General features: G+C 38.7%; 1 protein-coding gene across 1 annotated transcript in view; it reads right to left on the reverse strand.

Moving 5' to 3' along the window:
* ZNF385D (zinc finger protein 385D) overlaps positions 1 to 22,244 on the reverse strand; it is a 471,339-nt gene that overhangs the window by 128,892 nt on the left and 320,203 nt on the right. Inside the window, exon 4 of the mRNA XM_044295143.1 lies at positions 18,906 to 19,068. Within this exon, the coding sequence (XP_044151078.1) occupies positions 18,906 to 19,068 (163 nt within the window). The remainder of the gene's footprint in view (positions 1 to 18,905; positions 19,069 to 22,244) is intronic.

Raw genomic sequence — 22,244 nt, forward strand, 5'->3', positions numbered from 1 at the left:
AAGGCTGAACTGAAGACATCCTGATGCATCATGATAGTACCTTTAGTCTTGTTAATATATATGGATATATCATTTTCCAGGTACACCAGGTACTATGTACATTTGGATTTTGCTTATTTCAGATTAAAAATGTCAACAAAAAATGCTATACCTACAGCAAGCTACCTTTTGATAACATTATTACTAGCCCCAAAATGTCCAAAATGAAAATGCAGTTTAGACATTCACTATAGACTTAAGTAATATGTTTGAAAGAAGACAAAAACAAATCTAATGACACAAATGGTGCCCTCTGGCCTAGATATATTAACAGTGCTTAGAGCAGAATGTCCCATCATTAGTGCTACAAAGTGCCTACAGAGTGCTGCTATCTCCAGCTTTTAGAGGAGCGCACCAAATAATAGTGCCAGCAAATTACCTTAATTAATATAGGAATTGCTCATGCCGCTGTACTGGTTAGCTGTTACTGCTACAACAATGCCTATATATCTGTCCCTATCAGAGAATCAGCTATACCAAGGATCAGCATTCCAGCTGTTGTGAAACTACAACTCCCAGCATACATATTTTCTTGGCTATTTTTGTAACTCAGAAGTGAAAGGAGGATTCTGGGAGTTGCAGTTTCAGGAGGATGCTGATCCCTGATCTATACAAATGGGCCATTTCAGCAGTATGTAAAATGGCAGCCAAGAGGCCACAATAATAAAACATGATTATCTCCATGGTTCTGTCTCTTTCCATAGCAGCGATATCCATGTAAGCAGCAATCAGCAGCCACATAAATATTAGCTGTGCTAGTCTCTGCAGTCAAAGGTCAGCACAGGAGACGACAAGCTGGGCAAACGTGATTACAGATATATAGGACTGCAAAATAGTACCATGAATGCACTTAGGGTACCTTCACACTAGCGTTTTTGTTTTCCGGTATTGAGTTCCGTCACAGAGGTTCAATACCGGGGAAAAAACGGATAAGTTTTATCCTAATGCATTCTGAATGGAGAGCATTCCGCTCAGTATGCATCAGTATGCATCAGAATGCATCAGTTCAGTTCCTCTTACATTTTTTGGTCGGAGAAAATACCGCAGCATGCTGCAGTTTTTTCTCCGGCCAAAAATCCTGAACACTTGCCTAAATGCATTAATGCCCCAAGTGTTCCGGAAAATTGGATCCAGTTTTGTGGTCTGCGCATGCGCACACCTTTAAAAATGTGAAAAAGATAAATACCTGATCTGTTTTTCCGGATGACAACTGGAAAGACGGATCCGGTATTGCAATGCATTTGCCCGATGGATCTGCATCCAGATCCGTCTGACAAATGCATCCGTTCGCGTCCGGATTTCCGACGGAATCCTCTGCCGCAAGTGTGAAAGTACCCTTAGAGTATTTAATACTAAACATATATTTGACATTGAGGTCAGCAATTATCAGCCACATAAAAGAGGCCTGCAAACCAAAAGTGCCTCCCACATCATAGTGCGGCCCTTTGGCTACAGGAGGCAGCAGGTTCTAAGTAGTAGATCGGTGCTTGCTGTTTGTATTTGAATATTAAAAACACTGAAACTAATACATTTATAAAAGTTAATCTACAACTCATATAGAGATTGGTCAGCTGCAGTTAATGTATGTAAACTTTACAGAATTTTCATTGGTGAATCTTTTTTCAAATTCATTGCTTGTGAAATGAAAAAAATAATGCCAACATTATCCAAAATATGGAAAAAAGAGGAATCAGTAATCATTAGTGATGATCGACGCATTGTACAATTTGATTTGCTCCTTCGCTGAATTTTACAAAAAAAAGTTGTGGGTGCAATTAAAGGAAGTGGCAATTGCACCCTCCCTGTCATTGTACCCCTCAGATGTAAAAAAAATAAGATTAAAATTAAATCATACTTACCTCATCCATTTGATCGCGAAAAGCCAGCGGTTTGGTTATGACGTCATCACGTTGCCCAGCGTCAATCAATGTGCACGTGTGAGATCTTCAATCAAGATGGCGGCTGACGACTCATCGCTTTCAAATGGATGAGTTAAATCTGTGTAATGGGGAGCCGCTGCCGGCATCCCGTGTTTGTGAGGGAGTGGGGACGCTGTCGGCGTCCTCGTCTCCACAGCAACCAGGCGGCGGGGAGGATCCGGCCGCGCGCCTCATCAGCACGGACGACGTCCTCCATCCCCTAGGCAATGAATCGGCGCTTAGCTGTGTGGCGTGCAATGTGAGTCATGTGACGCTGGCCACGTCACGTGACTCACCTGTAGGGGCTATTTAAACAGGCAGCTTGCTGGCCACAGGTTGCCAGTGATTGGTGTTACTACCCTAACCTGCGTATTTGGATTTCCTATTGTGTTTTGACCTCAGCTAGTTTTTTACCTCGACCTTGCTACCGCCTTAGATTTGACGTTACATCTTGGCTAATGACTTTGGATTGTTTTTGACCTTGCTTTGCCTTCTTCCCGTGTACTGCATGACCTCCTGGCCTTCACCCTTGCTTTCTTGACTCTGTAACGTTTTTGCTCTCTTCTGTAAGCCCCTGCACGTACCCAGGCAAGGGACGCTGCCAGGTTGTACTCCGTCATTTAGGACGGGCCGTGCAAGTAGGCAGGGATAGAGGTGTGGGTGGAATTTAGAGCTGCACTCTTTCCTTCCATGTAACAGTATGATTTTTTTTATTTATTTTTATGCCATTCAGGAAAAATTTATTTGCTACTTCGAAGCATGAGAAAATTCAGCTTTGTGGCGAATCGACTTCTATTCTCTCAACGCTAGTAATCATCAAGAAATGTAATGTTTCCTGACATTTGAAGATCATATGTGATAGCAGTTGACATTTTATAGGTATATATCCTATGGCAATTTTTGGTCTGCTTGAACCGACTGATCTACGTTGTATTTGGTGCAACAGTATTTCAATAATTCAATTGTAGAAAGTTTATGTTTTTTATTTAAAATTTTAAATTTGACATCAAGTCCATATGATTTCTATTACAATAAATAAATGTTCAATAGCAGTAAAGCCTAAAGGTCATCACATATGTGTAACCAAAGCCATCTGCCTCACTAGATCTGCGCTTGTCACCACTTTATAATGCTGTTTGCTGCTTCTCAGTATGTACTTACAATTCAGAGAAATACATATTTTTATGTAATGCAAATTAGCCTCTTGGAGCAGCGAGGGCTTTGCTGTTGCACCTCATTGTACACCGAGAAAACTGAGCGGAGCCTCTGAATTCAATAAGCGGTAATGGCAATGCACTCACTGCACCAAGAGGCTAATTTACATAGCATAAAAATACTTATTTCTCTGAATTGGGAGTACATATTGAGAAACAGCAAACAGCATTAGAAACTGTTGACAAGTGTAGATCTAGCGAGGCAGATGGGTTTTACTAGGCACTTACCTAGTACTGCTAATGAAAAGACAATCCAACATTGTGTACACTGTGTGTATAGAAACATATAAGTAATAGTATCTTGGAACCGAAGCCGAGTTCGGTTTTAAGTTTGAAAGTGGTTTTCCACTTTAAAAATGAATTACCGAAGTTATTCAACAAAGTCACGCGCGACTTCGTGAATAACTAACTTCAGCTCATGGAAGCCCATACATTCTAATACTGTATGGAGACAAATCCCCATACGGTATTATTCCAAAGTTTTGAACCAAGCTACTTCGGATGAAGCATCCAAAGCTTGCTTCGCTCAACACTACTAGTAACTAGTGTTGAGCAAATTAAAATTAAACAAATTGACGTCAATCCGAATTTCATGAATAAATTGATTTGCTATGAAGCCGAATTTCTTCCTGAAATAACGGTTAAAAAAAAAAAAAAAAAAAACATACTCACCTTATCAATTTTCTTGTGGAGAGGCCATCATGGCCATCTTGTGCAGTGACGTGATGACATCATTAGGCTGGCTGGGTGCTGCTCTGACATCATCACTGGTAACACCATGCGTCACCATGCATGAGATTTTGCACAGTTTTTTCAATCAAGATGGCCGCAACGGCCTCTCAGCAAGCAAATGGATAAAGTGAGAATGCATTTTTTAACCCTGATTAACTCCTGAAAGGTCTCAATTTTTATGTCAGATGCCGCAATCAGCGATGAACGCAGCATCTGAGGGGTTCAATGATGGGGGGAGTCACGATCGCAACTCCCTGTCTTTGTGCTCGCTACATACAATGGAATGAGATTTGTGATGAAGTAATTTGTGACAAAATCAAGTTTCTTTGTGAAATTCAGCAAAGCAGCCAAATTGAATTTTTGATCATTTAGCTCATCTAGTGACAGCTGCAAGAAACAAAAAAAATAAAAAAATTTTTTTTTATATAACTGTCTAGATACGAATGGTAGAATAAACTTATGGAGGTTACCTTTCCAACAGGAAATTGAGAACCTTAAATATTGGCAAACCTAGCTATCCTGGCTAAACTTTGAGGTACTATATATATGCCACATATTTCTTTATACTATCCAACACTTTTCCATCCTTTTGAAGATGTTATTAAGATTTCAAAGTCACCCGCTATGTGTATTAGAATAAAGCAATCATTGACATAATAATGTACAATAGTGCGCTTATCTAATAAACCAATAAAGTTCACAGTCCAAATCTAGGCACAAAACCATCTTCGTTTTGTCTATTTTTCCTTCTCATTTCCAAAAATTAAAGAGGAAAATGCTCATCAAATATGATTTCTTGAGTTGGCTACATTGTTGAAATATAACAGACTCTAATTTAACTAATTCTTATAATTGTTTCTAAGAATGTTAGATGACAATCAATATGGCTTCAATAACAGATCCCACAGGGGTTGTTACTCAGTGTTGATGGGTTTCTGAATGGAAAATCTGACTTGCCATGCAGTTATATGAGAGGGGAGTGGATTTCCTTGACAGCATGATCAAATTATTTCCCTAATGAGGAAAATGTTGAGCAATAACCAGATAAATTCAATTTTGGTTGACATTCTTGTGATCATCATAGGTTGCCTGCAAATGTCTTCCCCAAAGAGAAAAATTGAGGTTGTGTGACAGTGAATATAGTTACAATGACCAATACATGACCAAGTCACTTTGGAGACGTATCCAAAAAGTCAGATTTACAATGGACATATATGAAGGCTCGTGACAATGTCTGCAGAGGATTGCACAATGTCATAAAGGGTATCTATTTATTTATTTTTAAGTAGGTCCAAACTGCTTACAGTTATTGTTATTGTTTGAGTAATCAGCAATATATCTCTAATATATTTCATAATGTACAGTTTGGGAGTTGGGACCAGAAGATTTATCCCTTTATATATAATAACCTTTATGTCTGGTAATGACTCTGGATCATCATTCCATGGGTCATAAATATGTTCTCTGGGACCCAAAGCAGTAGGTCTGTAGCCTTAACTAAATATATGCCTATGGATGACCTGTCATATATGTGACTATTTTTAGCCCTAATATACAGTACAGACCAAAAGTTTGGACACACCTTCTCATTCAAAGAGTTTTCTTTATTTGCATGACTATGAAAATTGTAGATTCACACTGAAGGCATCAAAACTATGAATTAACACATGTGGAATTATATACTTATCAAAAAAGTATAAAACAACTGAAAATATGTCATATTCTACTTTCTTCAAAGTAGCCACCTTTTGCTTTGATTACTGCTTTGCACACTCTTGGCATTCTCTTGATGAGCTTCAAGAGGTAGACACCTGAAATGGTTTTCACTTCACAGGTGTGCCCTGTCAGGTTTAATAAGTGGGATTTCTTGCCTTATAAATGGGGTTGGGACCATCAGTTGCGTTGTGGAGAAGTCAGGTGGATACACAGCTGATAGTCCTACTGAATAGACTGTTAGAATTTGTATTATGGCACGAAAAAAGTAAAGAAAAACGAGTGGCCATAATTACTTTAAGAAATGAAGGTCAGTCAGTCCGAAAAATTGGGAAAACTTTGAAAGTGTCCCCAAGTGCAGTCACAAAAACCATCAAGCGCTACAAAGAAACTGGCTCACATGCGGACCGCCCCAGGAAAGGAAGACCAAGAGTCACCTCTGCTGCGGAGGATAAGTTCATCCGAGTCACCAGCCTCAGAAATCGCAGGTTAACAGCAGCTCAGATTAGAGACCAGGTCAATGCCACACAGAGTTCTAGCAGCAGACACATCTCTAGAACAACTGTTAAGAGGAGACTGTGTGAATCAGGCCTTCATGGTAGAATATCTGCTAGGAAACCACTGCTAAGGACAGGCAACAAGCAGAAGAGACTTGTTTGGGCTAAAGAACACAAGGAATGGACATTAGACCAGTGGAAATCTGTGCTTTGGTCTGATGAGTCCAAATATGACATATTTTCAGTTGTTTCATACTTTTTTGATAAGTATATAATTCCACATGTATTAATTCATAGTTTTGATGCCTTCAGTGTGAATCTACAATTTTCATAGTCATGAAAATAAAGACAACTCTTTGAATGAGAAGGTGTGTCCAAACTTTTGGTCTGTACTGTATATACATATATTATTTGATATATTCTAAATATATAATAATATATGTAACTGTATTATGTCTAAAAACATATATATTTCTTCTGGGATTCAAACTCCCAACCTTGCACTTTAGAGGCAAGGACCTTAACCACTACACTACATAAAATATAAATATAAAATAAGTCTTCTGCTGAATAGGAATGTTCAATTCATCAGAAACTTCTATGAGGTATTTCTGACACATTTTTGCATTCAGCTTTATATGAATAAGTGGATAAGGTCCTTGCTTCTAAGGTACAACATTGGGAGTTCAAATCCCGTCAGAAACTTTTCAGAAATTAGATTTAAATACACTGGGGTGTCCCCAAGCACTGACTCCATATATGGATATAGCTATATATGGAGTCAGAGCAGGGACTTTTAAGTCGAACTAGAGTCCCAACACCCTCCCCTATTCAGAGCAGGGGGTGCCTGGGGTTCTCCCATTGATTTCCATTGTGCTCGGGTGCTCGATAGAACACCCAAGCATCGCAAAGTGTTCTACTTGAGCACACAAGCGATTTGGTGCTCAATCAACACTACTTGGCAGAACAACGCAGACAATTACCTGCGGCCACCTACAGGCTGACACTCAGGTAGCTCCAATTATTTATATGCACTTCTGATGACATGATCCATAAACAAAGAGCACAGAAATGTGTTAAGTATAATTTGCGGGTATTTCAGGGCAAACTGCAGCCACTTTAAGAGCATATACTCTAGGCAGCAGGATGGCACAGAAGGGGTGCACTGGTACACCGTGAACCTGGAATAGCAATGTCTGTCAGTGAACTACATAAATTGACTGACAAACCAATTGGGAAAATACTGGGGGCACCTGAAGTTTATATTTTTGATTGCCAATGCCACCCAATACCACTAGCTTCCGTTATTGGGAGAACTATAACTTGACTCCCACTAAGGCACATATGTCTGCAGTGGCTGAAGCCACTAGAAACAAGGCATCAGTGGGCCACAGTTGAAGAATAAGAGGGGCTATTTCACCTCAATGTCATAGGTTTCCCTATGGGCACCTAAATCAGCACCACTTTGCCAATTTTTTATAACACTATATCCCTAATATCATTTATTTTTATTACTTCTGAGTAAAGGTAATAAAGGTAAAGTTTTAGCATCTCAGATATTTAGACTGTTAATCATCTAAATTGGTCCAAAACAAAGTTTTACATTATTTTGATAAATATTTTGAAAAATATTGTCTACCGCAGAATTTTAAATAGGCTGCTTCATTTTACACAGTACTAACATTAAAAACTTCTGAATGGACCCTTATTGTGATTTGGTTATTTTCTTATGACCCATAGTACATACATATTTATGTTACTTCATAAATCTTGAAAGACATTTAATGTTGGAAGCTGCAGGCTATGCAGTGTTCTAGGTCTAAACCCAGGACAAAATTCGGGGGATAGATAGTATATCTCCTTATGAAGAGTGTCTAAACGGCATGAGGAGTCATAAAAGCCAGGCAATGCTCCTCTGAGAATTCTAGGAAGAGGATATTATCAAAGTCACGTGTCAAGGCCTGTTTAAAAGGTCTTACATTAGCTACCTTACATCTGGTGGCATTAGAGGCAGAGAATGCTATGAGCTCATTTGCATACTCTCTTCCCAGTACACCCAGGACAAGTCATATTTATTTTGAGTAAAACTGGATCTGTATAAATCCACCTTTACTTAGATACTCCTAGTTGCTGCTACAGGCAGTCAAAATATGAACATTATAAGGGGCTGTCTCTTCATGACAATGACTTGGATATCATAGACGAGGGTCTTACTCTGTGGCAGTGTGAACATGTGCAGAGCATATGTATGGCCCGTCAGGGTCTATGAAGCTGAGGACTGTGTGAGGGGATTTGGATCTTTCTTTCAGATAAGCAAAGCACCGACCCTTACAAAGACAGACTGTGGAATTAATTAACATTGCAAAGAATTTGGGAAGACTAAGCAATATGTACACTCTAATGCTTTCAAGTAAGATGCCTTTACACTGTTTTCTTGTATAAAGAGAAAGTCAATGAAACCAGATAACACAGATTCACTGTCGATGGACTTTTTTTTTAGTATTAAGCTGTTTTTCCTTTTCTTTTACTGTATGTTACACATTCAGTACTCAACAGTTTTGTTCTTTGAGCTTACTTCATACTGTTCATTTAAGATGATGTCACAACACAGCAGTTTATGAAAATAATTGCTTTTCTTTCTCTTTATCTTAGAGGAGCCAGTCTTCCACACTGCCATTCTTGAATGAGAAAAATACAGTATGAGAAGGAAAAGGGATTTGTGGGAAAGGGAAAGATGAAAAAATAAAAAAACACCAATAGTTAATATGTTTCTGATTAAGATGTTTTTAGAAAGAAAAAACAGTTAAATATATTATATTAGAAATGATTACATTACTACCCTACTGTATACAGTATTTATAGTGATTTTAGAAGAACCTCAAGAGCTTTACTGCTCCTTGTTAAATTTGTCCCCAGAGCTAGAACACTACATAGCCTGCAGCTTCCAACATGAAATGTCTTTCAAGCTTTATGAAGCAACAGAAATAAGTATGTACTATGGATCATAAGAAAAGAACCAAATCACAATGAGGGTCCATTCAGAAGACCTTATTTCTAGGTCCCCATCTGTTCTGCAATTTTGAGGAATAGGTGCGGACCCATTCATTTCAATAGGGCAGCAAAAGATGCGGACAGCACACCGTGTGCTGTCAGCATCCATTCCTCCGTTCTGAAGACGCGCAAAAAATATAGAGCATGTTCTATTCTTGTCCACAATCAGTGTAAAACTATTTTGCACCTGTGAAAGTTCCCCCAGTATTGTCACTTATCTGCACGCTGCTGAGAATTGGTGTTTGAACCGGGTCTTCTACCAGTTAGTAAGACATTTCTCCATGTTTTATGTAAAGTTCCCTCTACATAGTTTATTTGCAAATGCCTATCCAGGCAATAGAACCTGTCTTGTCCCAGGTGTAAATTAATACTTCACTTTTATTTGAATACAAGTAAAACCTAAATTCTAAGTGTGTGCGAGGTGCACTCTTTAATTGAACTTAAACAGAACCAAAAAATAAAAAAATAAGGGTTGTTAAAAACACAGTATACCACTTCACTGGTAGGAGTATTGCTTTGACAATTAGGCAGGGTGAAGAGATGTGCTCTATCTCTCACCCTTACCACTGTAAGGGCAGAACACAACCGTACCACCGTCCGCGGTGACTCTGCCACCACGGACGGTGGTACGGTAGTGTTCTGCCCTTACAGTGGTAAGGGTGAGAGATAGTGCACATCTCTTCACCCTGCCTAATTGTCAAAGCAATAGACCTACCAGAGAAGTGGTGTATTGTGTTTTTAACACCCCTTAATTTTTTGGTTCTGTTTAAGTTCAATTAAAGAGTGCACCTCGCACACACTTAGCATTTAGGTTTTTCTTGTATTCAAATAAAAGTGAAGTATTAATTTACACCTGGGTCAAGACAGGTTCTATTGCCTGGATAGGCATTTGTAAATAAACTAGTAAAATTACCTTACCCAGGTCAGGTCCTAATTATATTCGTTCCCTCTACATACACACAGATTGTAAATCCTTGTTTGTCTATCTATCTATCTACACAGGGAGGAATTAGTGGGATAAGGTAGCTGAAGTTTTTTTTTACAATTCTGTCACCTGTTAAAATGAATGTTGTGAAATTAAAGATGTGTAGTAGTGTTGAGCGAATCTAAATATCCAAAGTTGACTTTGATCCAAATTTCAGGAAAGATTTTATTTGCCACAAAGTAGAATTTCTGCTCATTTTGTGGTAACAAATGATAAAAAATAAAAAAACAAAACTCACCTCATCCACCTTGGTCATCTTGATTGAGGATACCGTGAGAAATCTTGCTGCGGGCTCTTTGCAATGAAATGAAAGGAAAGGTTTATTTTACCTGATTAACCCCCGAAAGCCCTGATTTTTTTTATCTCAGATGCTGTGATCAGTGATGACCACGTCATCTAAGGGGTTCAATGACGGAGGGGGTGGATGCGATTGCTGCTACATACAAAGAAATGTGTTTCGTGATAAAGTAATATGTCAAGAGGCTAAATTCTTTGTGAAATTTGGTGAAGCAGCAGAATAGAATTTTCAATATCTTCACTTATCTCTAGTGTGCAGCCTAAAATTGGAGGAAGCTAAAACAAGTTCACTTAATTTTTTATTCTAAATTAGTAACAGGAACATACAGACTTAAAAGGATTTTAGAGGATCACTACAAGTATATTTTAATACATTCAATAAAATATTAGCTTAAGCTAATATATGCCATTATAATTACAATTCCTATTGCTGAGTAAGAGTAGGAAAAAAAAGTGTACAGTATGCTAACATTTGATTCCTCTTTATTACCTATGTCAGGGATGGGCAAACTGTGGCTCTCCAGCTGTTGTAAAACTACAACTCCCAGTATGCCAGGTCTGCCTACAGCTATCAGCCTACAGCATGATGGGATTTGTAGTCTTACAACAGCTGGAGAGCTGCAGTTTGCCCATCCCTGACCTATCTGAACAACCCGGGACTAATTGAAAACCCTCCTTGACATTAAAAGACACCTATCATATTTTTAGCTTAGCCTTAAAAGGAATTTCCAGCTTGTAAATATTCACGCCCTATCCTCAGTGTCAACATCAGATCGGAGGGGTTGTGACATCCGAAACCCCCCACTGATCAACCAAAAACTGTGGAAGGAGCCTGAAGCAGAAGGCTTTGTCCAAAAATCACAGAGAAAAAACAAAGATAAAAACATCCTGAATGATATGATAAATAAATATACAGATATCCATGGCTACATTTATGGGGGGGGGGGGGGGAATCATAATAGATGCAAGCATTATGTATGGACTAAGCCCTCACTCTGATATGATGAAATTCAAGATTCTCAGCCAATATATTTTGATCAAAACACATCTGTGCTACTTAAGGGAGTGGCACCTTCAAGTGGGAATGCACTTCTATTTTATCTTGGGAGTAGCATTCTTGTGCATTTTTTGCCCCTCCTATCAAACAGGTGGCCTTTATTAGGTGGTACATATAGCTGTGCTTGATCCTCCTCTCAACGGTTGCTGGAAGTACATAGAGGTGACTAGGAGCAGCACACTATAAGTGCAGAGTCCTGGACATAGATGTCCAACGGCATAGGTAGGTTTAGAGTAGGACCTGCTTGACTGAGACCACCTTGGCGCTGGGTAGGTGGGCACAGATGTGTTTTGATCTAAATATATTGGCCGAGAGTCTCAGATTTTATGTACCACAGCACAGTTCCAATTCACTTATGTAGGAGAAGAACTGCATTATGCAGGCAGAGCCATTACACAGTGAATGGAACCTTCTGCTTCATGGGATGCTTGGTGTCAGGCCCCCATCGATCTGATATTGAGGACCTATCCTAAGGTTTCTGATTGCTTATTGCATGAGAGAGCAGAGGGAACAGACGTGAACAGACATCTGATTGGCTCAGAGCATATTTTTTATACTTTTAGCCAATTAGAAGGCTTGGAGAGAAAATCTGCATTTTTAGAACTATAGGAACATGAAGTTAAGAAGGAAGGAAGTTTGTGACTTTGTCTACTCCCTATAATAGATTTTCTACAATAGATTTTCTACAATAAAATCATTACATTTTTAGTGTGTGCGCTGCCTCCATTTGGAAAGTGATATATGGCTGTGTTCAAAAAACAATGTGCCGTTTTCCTTAGGGATATGGAAACCATTACATTTGCCGCGTTATTACTGCATTATGTGCTGTACGGAAACTGGCTCTTCTGAATGATTCTGGGATCTGACAACAGTTAAGTCATTTCTTTAGTCATTTAATCTACCCTTTTAGGTAGAATTAAGGGATTACTGAAACTGTCTAAACTGCAAAGCACAGATGAGTATAGTAAATCAGTATAAATGACAAAACATTATTACAATATACATCTGACACTAGGATATTGGAAAAACGAGGTGCATTCAAATATATTGCTACTGAATGATCTTTCTGTCATAGATTCCTAGTTACAAAAAACTCCATTAGAGAGCAAATGGGTTTGTGAACCATATTCTGGTCTTTGGTGAGGGTGCCGACTCATCAACTTTCACCAACGGGACTATCTGATATGTTTTACCACTTTCAAGGGGTTGGCCAGTCTGTACCTACAAGTTTAAGAAGCCCATAAGTGATAAGAAATTTTATATGCAAGCATAAACTATTGTATACTGCAACCCATCCTTGAAGTTGGAGGCTCCGGCTGCCCTGTATGAACAATATTCCTAGGCTTTGAAGGCAAATCATGTGACCACTTCCTAAGATTGTTCATGCCTTCCTCCACTACAGTGCAGGCGCTGAATGGTAATAGACACATTCGGTTCAGGTAGATAGAGGGTATTATGCTGACTGTAAACTGCACACAACACATTGATTACCTTTCAACACCTACGCCATAGTGGAGGAGGGCAGAAACAGTCCTAAGAAGTGGTCACTGGCATAAATCACGTGATTGCTGACCTTTTTGTGTCCTATGAGCATGTATGGTTCCAGCCTCCGATGTTGACATTGCCAATACCAGGTCTCCTATTTCTGAAAGGGTCCATTGTAGCTTATGCTTGCATGTAAAATACATTACTGTTTAACCCATTAATGCATATTCATGTACATGTGTGTGATTGGCATTAACCTCCTATCAGTCACATTCAAATTGGAAAAACCCTCCCAAAAATGTCACTTTTTAGTGTACATTTTTTAATATGTGTCTGAAGTAAATCTTGTTGGCACACAACTCAGGGAGCACAATTGCATTTTTAACCCCTTAGTGACATAATTAAGTTTAGCCTTAAAATAAATGTGTCACCAAAATGTTTTCTGCCAGTTAAAACCAGATAATAACACATCCCTTTTTACTAATCCGTTTTTAATTTCTGATTGCAGATGTATTTATTCTATTTTATGAACATGATTATGGGGTCGGCCATCTTGCCTGAGCTGTTCTTAACAGCATTTACACAGCATAAAAAATTTGCTTTAAAGCAGCCCATGGGCCATAGACACAATGGCGGAAGGAGACTTCATTGGCCTCTATGGGAGAGTTTTCTAGGCATGCTCTGTGCAGGGGTCATTGTACGAGGAAAAATAGATAAGCTTTGACAATCACCTATTGTGAATGGTGGATCCTGTCTTATCTGTCATTCTAATTATGCCTATGATATCACCTTTGTGCATAGATAAGCAGGTAACTGCAGTAAAGTGAACTGTACAGTAGTATAGTAGTGGTGGCAATAATTTGGCTTAGTGACCTATGGGAAAACTGCAGAATTTTATGGTTTTTTGTTTAAATATAGATGTTGATATGAAAAATTAAAAATAACCACAAATTCTTTAAAAATATGTTAAACACGATTTAGACAATAGGTAATTTTCTGTTGACACATTCCCTTTAAGGACCAGTAACATTGTCTGCTATTGCGTTACACCAGTCGTAACTTTAGAAAAAATATCTTCAATTTTTCTTTTTCTTTTTGCAGGATTAGCTGTAGTTTTTTTTTTTAAACAGTTTGGGATATATATAGCTGTATTAAATTACTTTTAACATTTTATTTGTAGGGGGAAAGGTAAAATAGCACCAATTTAACATTATTTTATTCTTTATTCTTTGAGTCAGTACAATGATCATAATTCCAAATTTCTATATATTGCAACTCCTCCCCCTGCTCCTCCAAACTGAAGGGGAAGAGGGGACTGCTATAGCTACTTATATCTCTAGATAGGTAGGGGATAGAAATATGGGCGTTGGACTGTTTGAAAGCTGACATTCCAAGGTTTCAAACTGTGCCAGAATCATAACATTATCTTCAGGACATGGGAAAATATCACTCATTACAGAATTCGTTAGTGCTATATGAATGGCAGGGATATATATTATCAAATAAAACAACCTATTTTGACTTTACATAAATTTACCAAATAGTCAATCCTATCAACAGACTTAAAATCATATATAGAAAGTGTTGAGTGTGACGCTGTTGATTTGCAGTCATAGCCCACAGCTATAAAACCTTATGAATAGTAGAGCTTGATATGTACAAAATATGTCAGGGGACGGGAGTCTTCAAATATCAGACCTGGATACTGGAAGAGTAACCTGCATCTAAGTCCTTTTAGTTTGCAGTATTTACATTTTGACAGGTAAGCGGGCAAAAGGGAATTGTTTCTAAATGGCAAGGTTACCATGGCAACAGCAAATTACTGTAGCATGTTCAGAGAGATTTACGCTATTGTAAATCCCTCCGTAAATTCCATTATTGCTGATATTACTTTAATCATTGCCCATGTAGAGACGAAGAACTGTATCTCCCTGCGTTAGGAAGATTCTTATAATTTGAAACATGTCTGTCTGCAGGCAGATAATGAAGAACTATATATGCTGGTTTTAGAAATGACTGTGTTTTTTCTAGGACAGTGAGGTCCCTGAGCCCTCATACTAGGGCACAAGCATCTGCAAACAATTAGAAACATTGCTGCATGGGTTACTCTATTTACATAGTCTTATGTCATCTATTAATGTGGAGAAAAGTACATTAAGCACACCACAGCCACAAAGCAGTAGCAGCAGCAGCATTCCTGACTTCTGGAGGGATTTCAAAAAGTAGTGATTTAAAAAAAAATATATATTTAAATATATATATATATATATATATATATATATATATATACTCAAATAGTGAGACAGTGTCAGTGATCACTTTTTTCACCCCAAGATTCCTCTCATATCTATAGTAGGCTCGAGGAAGCATATATTTTATCTAGGGAAAGCTGGATGAGACAAAAGGAATCCAGGAAAGCTGAGTATGCCTAACAAAGAGTAGTTTGCCAACGGCTGCGCCATTACTTATTAATATTTTCACTTCTAAGACCAATGCTAGTGCTTCAGTAACAACAGGACAGGCCCCAAGAGAGAGGAGAGTGAGGAGGTAGGGACTTGAAGGAATTGAACCATCCCCTCAAATACGGTTGCTGCTGAGTGAACAGCGTGCTCGCCCCTCTCTGATGTCCTCAAAGGAATGTCTCGTCCCAGTTCCATGTTGACTTTTACATTACTTAAAGTTCTTCGGGATTTTGATATTGATGGCTACCCTCAGGATAAATTATTAATATGATTGGTGAAGGTCTGACTCCCAGAACCTTGCTCATCAGCTGTTTGGGGGAGACCATGGCCTCCCCACAGCTTACCAAACAGTGCCATACATTGTATAGTAACTGTGCCTGTGCTTAGTATCGCAGCTCAGCTCCATTCACTTGAAGCTGTTCCAGGGCCATGTGACCGATGAACATGATGTCACCGTATACTGTGGGGTGTTTTACTGTATACTGCATACTGTGGAGCATTGTACACTATGAGGGAATGCGAGTGTTATACTATACAGTATATGTGGTCTAGTTTTCTTTAATATTTACCAGAAAAAATATGGGGTGGTATGCGAAAGGTGGCAAATGGAGGGAGGAGGCCGAAGTTAGGTAAAGAGCCCCAGGCCTATGATGCACTCAATCCACCCCTGGTATGTATATTAATCTACAGGGTGGGCAATTTATATGGATACACCTTAATAAAATGGGAATGGTTGGTGATATTAACTTCCTGTTTGTGGCACATTAGTATATGTGAGGGGGAAAACTTTTCAAGATGGGTGGTGACCATGGTGGCCATTTTTAAGTCGGCCATTTTGAATCCAACATTTGTTTTTTCAATAGGAAGAGGGTCATGTGACACATCAAACTTATTGGGAATTTCACAACGTAACTTTATTCATTCATGAGTTATTTACAAGTTTCTGACCACTTATAAAATGTGTTCAATGTGCTGCCCATTGTGTTGGATTGTCAATGCAACCCTCTTCTCCCACTCTTCACACACTGATAGCAACACTGCAGGAGAAATACTAGCACAGGCTTCCAGTATCCGTTGTTTTTAGGTGCTGCACATCTCGTATCTTCACAGCATATGAAAATATTAGTGTGTGAAGAGTGGGAGAAGAGGGTTGCATTGACAATCCAACACAATGGGCAGCAGATTGAACACAGTGGTCAGAAACTTGTAAATAACTCATGAAAGAATAAAGTTACATTAAAACCAATAAGTTTGATGTGTCACATGACCCTCTTCCTATTGAAAAACAAAATTTTTATTAAGGTGTATCCATATAAATGGCCCACCCTGTATATTAATCCACCCCTGGCATCTATAGATCTGCTCATACACAGTTGAGTGAAAACTCAATGTGTGCTTTCCGATTTTTAATGAAAATATGTGTAAATGTGCACTTATAGGAACACTTTGATCAGAACATGACATCAGAATCATGACAGTTCTATTGCTCCCCAAAGCCTAGATAAAGATGCCCACAGAAGAGAATTGCACTGATTAGTGTGATGTAGGACTATATAATTAAGTCACCATTCTCTGTTTTGTACAAAGTTCTAAAAATGTCCCCTACAATGCCCGGGCCCCTACTATACATTATACTTACCCCGCTCCCCAGCACCCACATCACTCCAGAGCCCTGCACGGCCACCGCTGCATCTCCCCATAGCAGATCAAAACATCCGGAGACAGGGGGAGCAGCCAACAGACATGACATTACCCGTGATGCTAGGGAGGCTAGTCACCATTGTGGCTTGCTATTGGCTACACTGCCCATCACTGGATGTTTTTATCCATGAGGCGGGGAGATGCAGCAGTGGCCATGCAGGAATCCGGAGTGAATGAGGTGCCAGGGAACTGGGTAAGTATGATCTATAGGAGGGGCCCAGGCATTGTGGGGGGCATTTTTTTTAATTGGAAAAATCCTTTAAGCAAAAGTGGCAGCTACAGTGCACCACATAAATTGTGCCTTGCAATGTATTATTGCTTAAATCCTTTGGATAAAACGATGACTTTATGCATAATTTTATACAACGTTTAGAATTGTTGATCAACTGGAGAAATTACAAAGTGATAAATATTGTCATATCATATATAGTATGCGTACAGTAAGTGTTATGTCTGTGCAAATTCTTCTGCAGGACACCTTTGTATCAATGCATTACACTAGAACTGTCAGGTCATCTATGTTACCCAATTTGAAGGCAACATGATATAGAGAGAGATGATGAGACGGTGTGTGGTTTTGATGATTTTATTGTACATTATCATGTAAAATGTTCTAATGCTGTTGAAGTGCTAGAGAAATTCTGTAATTCCTGCTTTACCCACCACACACAGATATTAAGGGTTCTCTCTATATGCTAATTTATATAGGCAGGACTTATCACCACTGTGACATGCCTATTTTAGCACAGAATTCTGGAAAATCTTTTCTTATAATTATACATTTTGTTATTCCTTTTATATTCCTCATAAAAAAAATAGGATGAAATTCATAACTAATGTAATCAGTTGGGTGGAGTCCATATATTTGTCTAATCAGTGCTGACAGTATCAGAACTTGTAGGGATAAGGAGAATGGTAACACCCAGTTGCCAATTTATTAATACATTTCTTTGAGGAAAAACAAAGGAACAATATAATCCAAATTTATCTCAAAAGATGGTCCAAAATTGTTACCTTATGGGTAGTGATGAGAAAAAGGATTTGTATGAATCAAATTAATTGCAAGAATCAGTCTCCTTGAGCAGTGAGGCCCCGCTTGCTCCCCTCTTGCCCCTTGATTTAAACAAACATCATATAATCCTGCAATTTTCACATTGGCCACTAAGCTAATAGTAGATACCACTTATTGGACTGTACAGATCACTTGACTGCAGTTACCTGCTTATTTGCCATTCTTATCCTGCCTATAATGATAACACCTCTGTGTATAGATAAGACACGATCCACTATTCACCATAGGTGATTATCAAAGCTTACCTCTTTTTCCCTTGTACAATGACCTCGTTAAAAGTCACAGAGCATGTCTAGAAAACTCTCCCACAGAAGTCAATAGCGTCCCCTCCTGATAATGTTGTCTATGGCTGCCGTAAAGCAGTTTTCTTAATGCTTTCTAAATGCTGTTAAGAACAGTTCATGCAAGATGGCCGCCCCCATCATATTCAGGGAACAAAATATATAAATCTGCAATAATACAACTGATCAGACAAAAGGGATATGCATAGCTATCTGGTTTTAACTGATAACATTTTTGGTGAAATATTTCCTTTGACAGTCAGAATTGCACCAAATGAAAGTGGTAAAACAAACACAGCAGAGAATATGTGAAAATGAAAGAAATGTGAATGAATACAACAGACACATAACCAGACAGGTAGTGAAACAGTCAACAATCAAAGAGAGATTATCGCTTAACCTGTTTTCTCAGAGCTGCCATTGATGGTATTAGTAGGGATGGAAGTGAAGATAGTCTTTGCGTTGTTCTTCATAGCAAAAGATTTCTGCTTAATTTTCATGGCTTCCAGTGCTTTGAGCTTCTTGGCATGTTTAGTGCCTTTGTAGTGGGCCACAGCCTGGCTCTACAGAGGAGAACAAAATGAACCATGCAAATCAGGCTCATTTCTAAACTTTCAAATGCTTTATTATTAGAAATACAGACAAGATTTCAATAACGGGTACCATGCAATATATATGCCGTAGATCAAGAAATATGCTGTACTGTCATCTGCTATGCATTTTTGATAAAGTAGTCAAATATCAATTTTTCTATTGTAGTTTAGCCAAACACTCCAAATAATTATTACTTTGAAATGTAGAATTTATGAGACTCATATACAATGGCTGGATTTTAGCTCAGATGTAAGAAATGTGAGGTACTTGTTTGGTATCAATGTAGCGCCATACTATTGTCAGACAGTTTGTTTAAGTATTGGGAAAAGGTAGGGTGGTTCTATCTCTGTTGACATAGTAAATCAATGATTATAGTAGATGACATATGAGACTGATTGTGTGCTAATATTAGGCTTGTTTTACATCTGCGGCAGGAGTTCTGGTAGGCTGTTCTGTCAGAGAAGAGCCTGCTTGAGGTCTATGGATCCAACATTGCGTTACCGGAATGCTGACTATAAATGGGGTCAGGCAGAGATCCGAGCGCTACCTGGCAAATATGCCAGAATTTGACCAGACAAATACAGCTGCGTGGAGCCGTATTTGTCTGGCCAAATCCCGGCATATTTGCTGGGTAGTGGCCGGATCTCCATCAAACCTCATTATAGTCGATGGGGATAGTGGGCATTTCGGTAACAACCGACAGTGTCAGATCCGGAGGGCTCCAGCAGACTGTTCTCTGCCAGAACTCCTGCCACAAATGTAAAACAGGTCTAACATAGTTACAGTTGGATTAAATTTTGATGTCCATTGTGAAGTGCCAAATACCAAAAAGAAAATCCAGGTCACTTCTAAGAGTTCCCATCTATAGGATGTCAGAGAACCAATATAAACAGAAATATTCATAAAAAATACATACAGTAGAATAACTTTCACCAGAGACATGTTGCTAATAGTGCATCACCATATGCAGCACAGTGATGTAAATCAGGATATAACAATCTATAGGCAATCAATATATGCATTTACAATATAGTGGCACCCTTATTGAAAGAACACTAGATGGTTAATAAAATACATTTAAGAATACCATAAATTGGAATCATGCACAATTAAATTTGCACAAACCGATAAACAAATTAGGTTCAAATATTGGAAATTTCAAATAATGTTTTGCCCAAGATTTTTTTTTTTACACGAAGCAAGATAAGCGATTACATGAACAGCATTTTTTTTTATGGAGAGTGGGTGTCGAATCACTGAGTCAACTAACCAGATTGACTTTGGGCTAATCCTAAGGGTGTTATCCTAGCATTCACCCTTTAATCCCTACACTGGAATCTGGACTTCACTGCAGGAGGCCTACCAGGTAGCTACCTCCTGGAATAGTCCCAGTGTGGTTGATAGCTGTCCAACAGGGATCAGAGACATTGATGTGAAACACTGAGGGATCAGGCCAATTTTTAAAAAGTAACAAGCCAAGGTCAGGAAAGGCAATTTATGTAAATTAGTGAAACAGTCCAAAGGTTAGGGCAGGCAGCTCAGGGTCAGTATGGTGATTAGGCATAGAGTCAGGTCAGGTGAGAGTAGCAAACCATTAATCAGGCAGAAGTTCTCTGTATTCTACTGTATGGTTGTAGCAATTGGAAGGAATCCTGTTATAGTCAATAGACACAGACTCTTTCTTGCTCGTATTCTCCAGAATCTAATATCCAAAAATTCTGATTTCAACAAATCCAATTTATTGAGAAATTCAGAACAAATTTAATTTGATTTTCTAAGTTAGGTGTTTTCTTATATTGGTGAGCTAAATTCTTAGAAATTAATAAGGATTTATAGATGGCCTGTCACCACAAAATGTAATGCAATCTGCAGGCAGCATGTTATAGAGCAGGAGGAGCTGAGCAGATTAATATACATTTTTGTAGGTTTAGAAAAGCTTGTAGTTTATATATTTAAATATCTGACTTCATTGTTCCCATAGGAGAAATTATCAGAGATTGACAGCATTCTCTTTGTGGTTGTGTATATAGAAATAGCTGTCAGTCACTGAGGGCTGTACACAGGCTAGGTGTTACCAATGATTGATAGCATTCTCTGTGTAAGTGTATATACAGAGATAGCTGTCAGTCACTGATAGCTGTACACAAGGGTGGTGTTTCCAGTGATTGCTAACATTCAGTAGCTGTCAGTCACTGATAACACCTTCCCTATGAACAACAAAATCATAAATGGCAGAGATTAAAATGTATAAATTCATGTGGGTGGTGCTTAGTTATGCAGAGTTAGTTGTCCATCACTGAGTGGCACCACCTACACAACTCCAATGCATAAAAACAGCTTTAAATGTATAACTTACAAGTTTTTCATTCTTTATCATTTTGCTCAGCCTTGCCTGCTCTATAACATGCTGCCTGCAGATTGCACTGCATTTCATGGTGACAGGTTATCTTTAATTTTGTCTACATGATAAATGCAGGATAAACCCGGGATGCTCGGGTGCTCTACCGATCACCTGAGTATAATGGAAGTCAATAGGAGAACCCGAGCATTAAACCAGGCACGCCCTTTTCTGAAGAGGGGAGGGTTCCTGGTTCATAGGAAAAAGTCAGAAATTGATGGAAATACCACCAAAATGGTTCAAAAACAGCATGGGGAGGATGTTTGGATGCATCTTAGACTCCCAGGTCGCTGCTGGGAACGACGTAGTACGGCACTTTTACAGACTGACAATAATACGCACCAAACCGAAGATAACATACATTTTAGAGGAAAAATTGTTAGGAAACATTCTTTCCTGTATATTTAATTGTATATAAAGTGCAAGTGCTGCCAGGAAGAGGAATTCCGATACAACCTGTATATCACATAAAGGAGGGCCTTATTCACATTGTTGTACAATTGTTCATGTAGTGGGACTCCTACACTCATAAAGCCTATGCACTAAGTGAAAGGGCTGCCAAAAATTACAAGGAGCCGGCACTCCAATACACCCTTTGTTAAACATAAAGGAGGGCATCATGCACAGCCTTGAAAAATTATGATTGATGGCCTGCTGGTGACCCTCAAAAACATTTGAAGCAAGGGTCTGCTGATTTGACCATCTAAAACATTATGGGCAAGGGCCTGCTGTTGCTTTGTTGACTCT

Source organism: Bufo gargarizans, chromosome 5 (assembly GCF_014858855.1).
Source record: "Bufo gargarizans isolate SCDJY-AF-19 chromosome 5, ASM1485885v1, whole genome shotgun sequence".
NCBI lineage: Eukaryota > Metazoa > Chordata > Amphibia > Anura > Bufonidae > Bufo > Bufo gargarizans.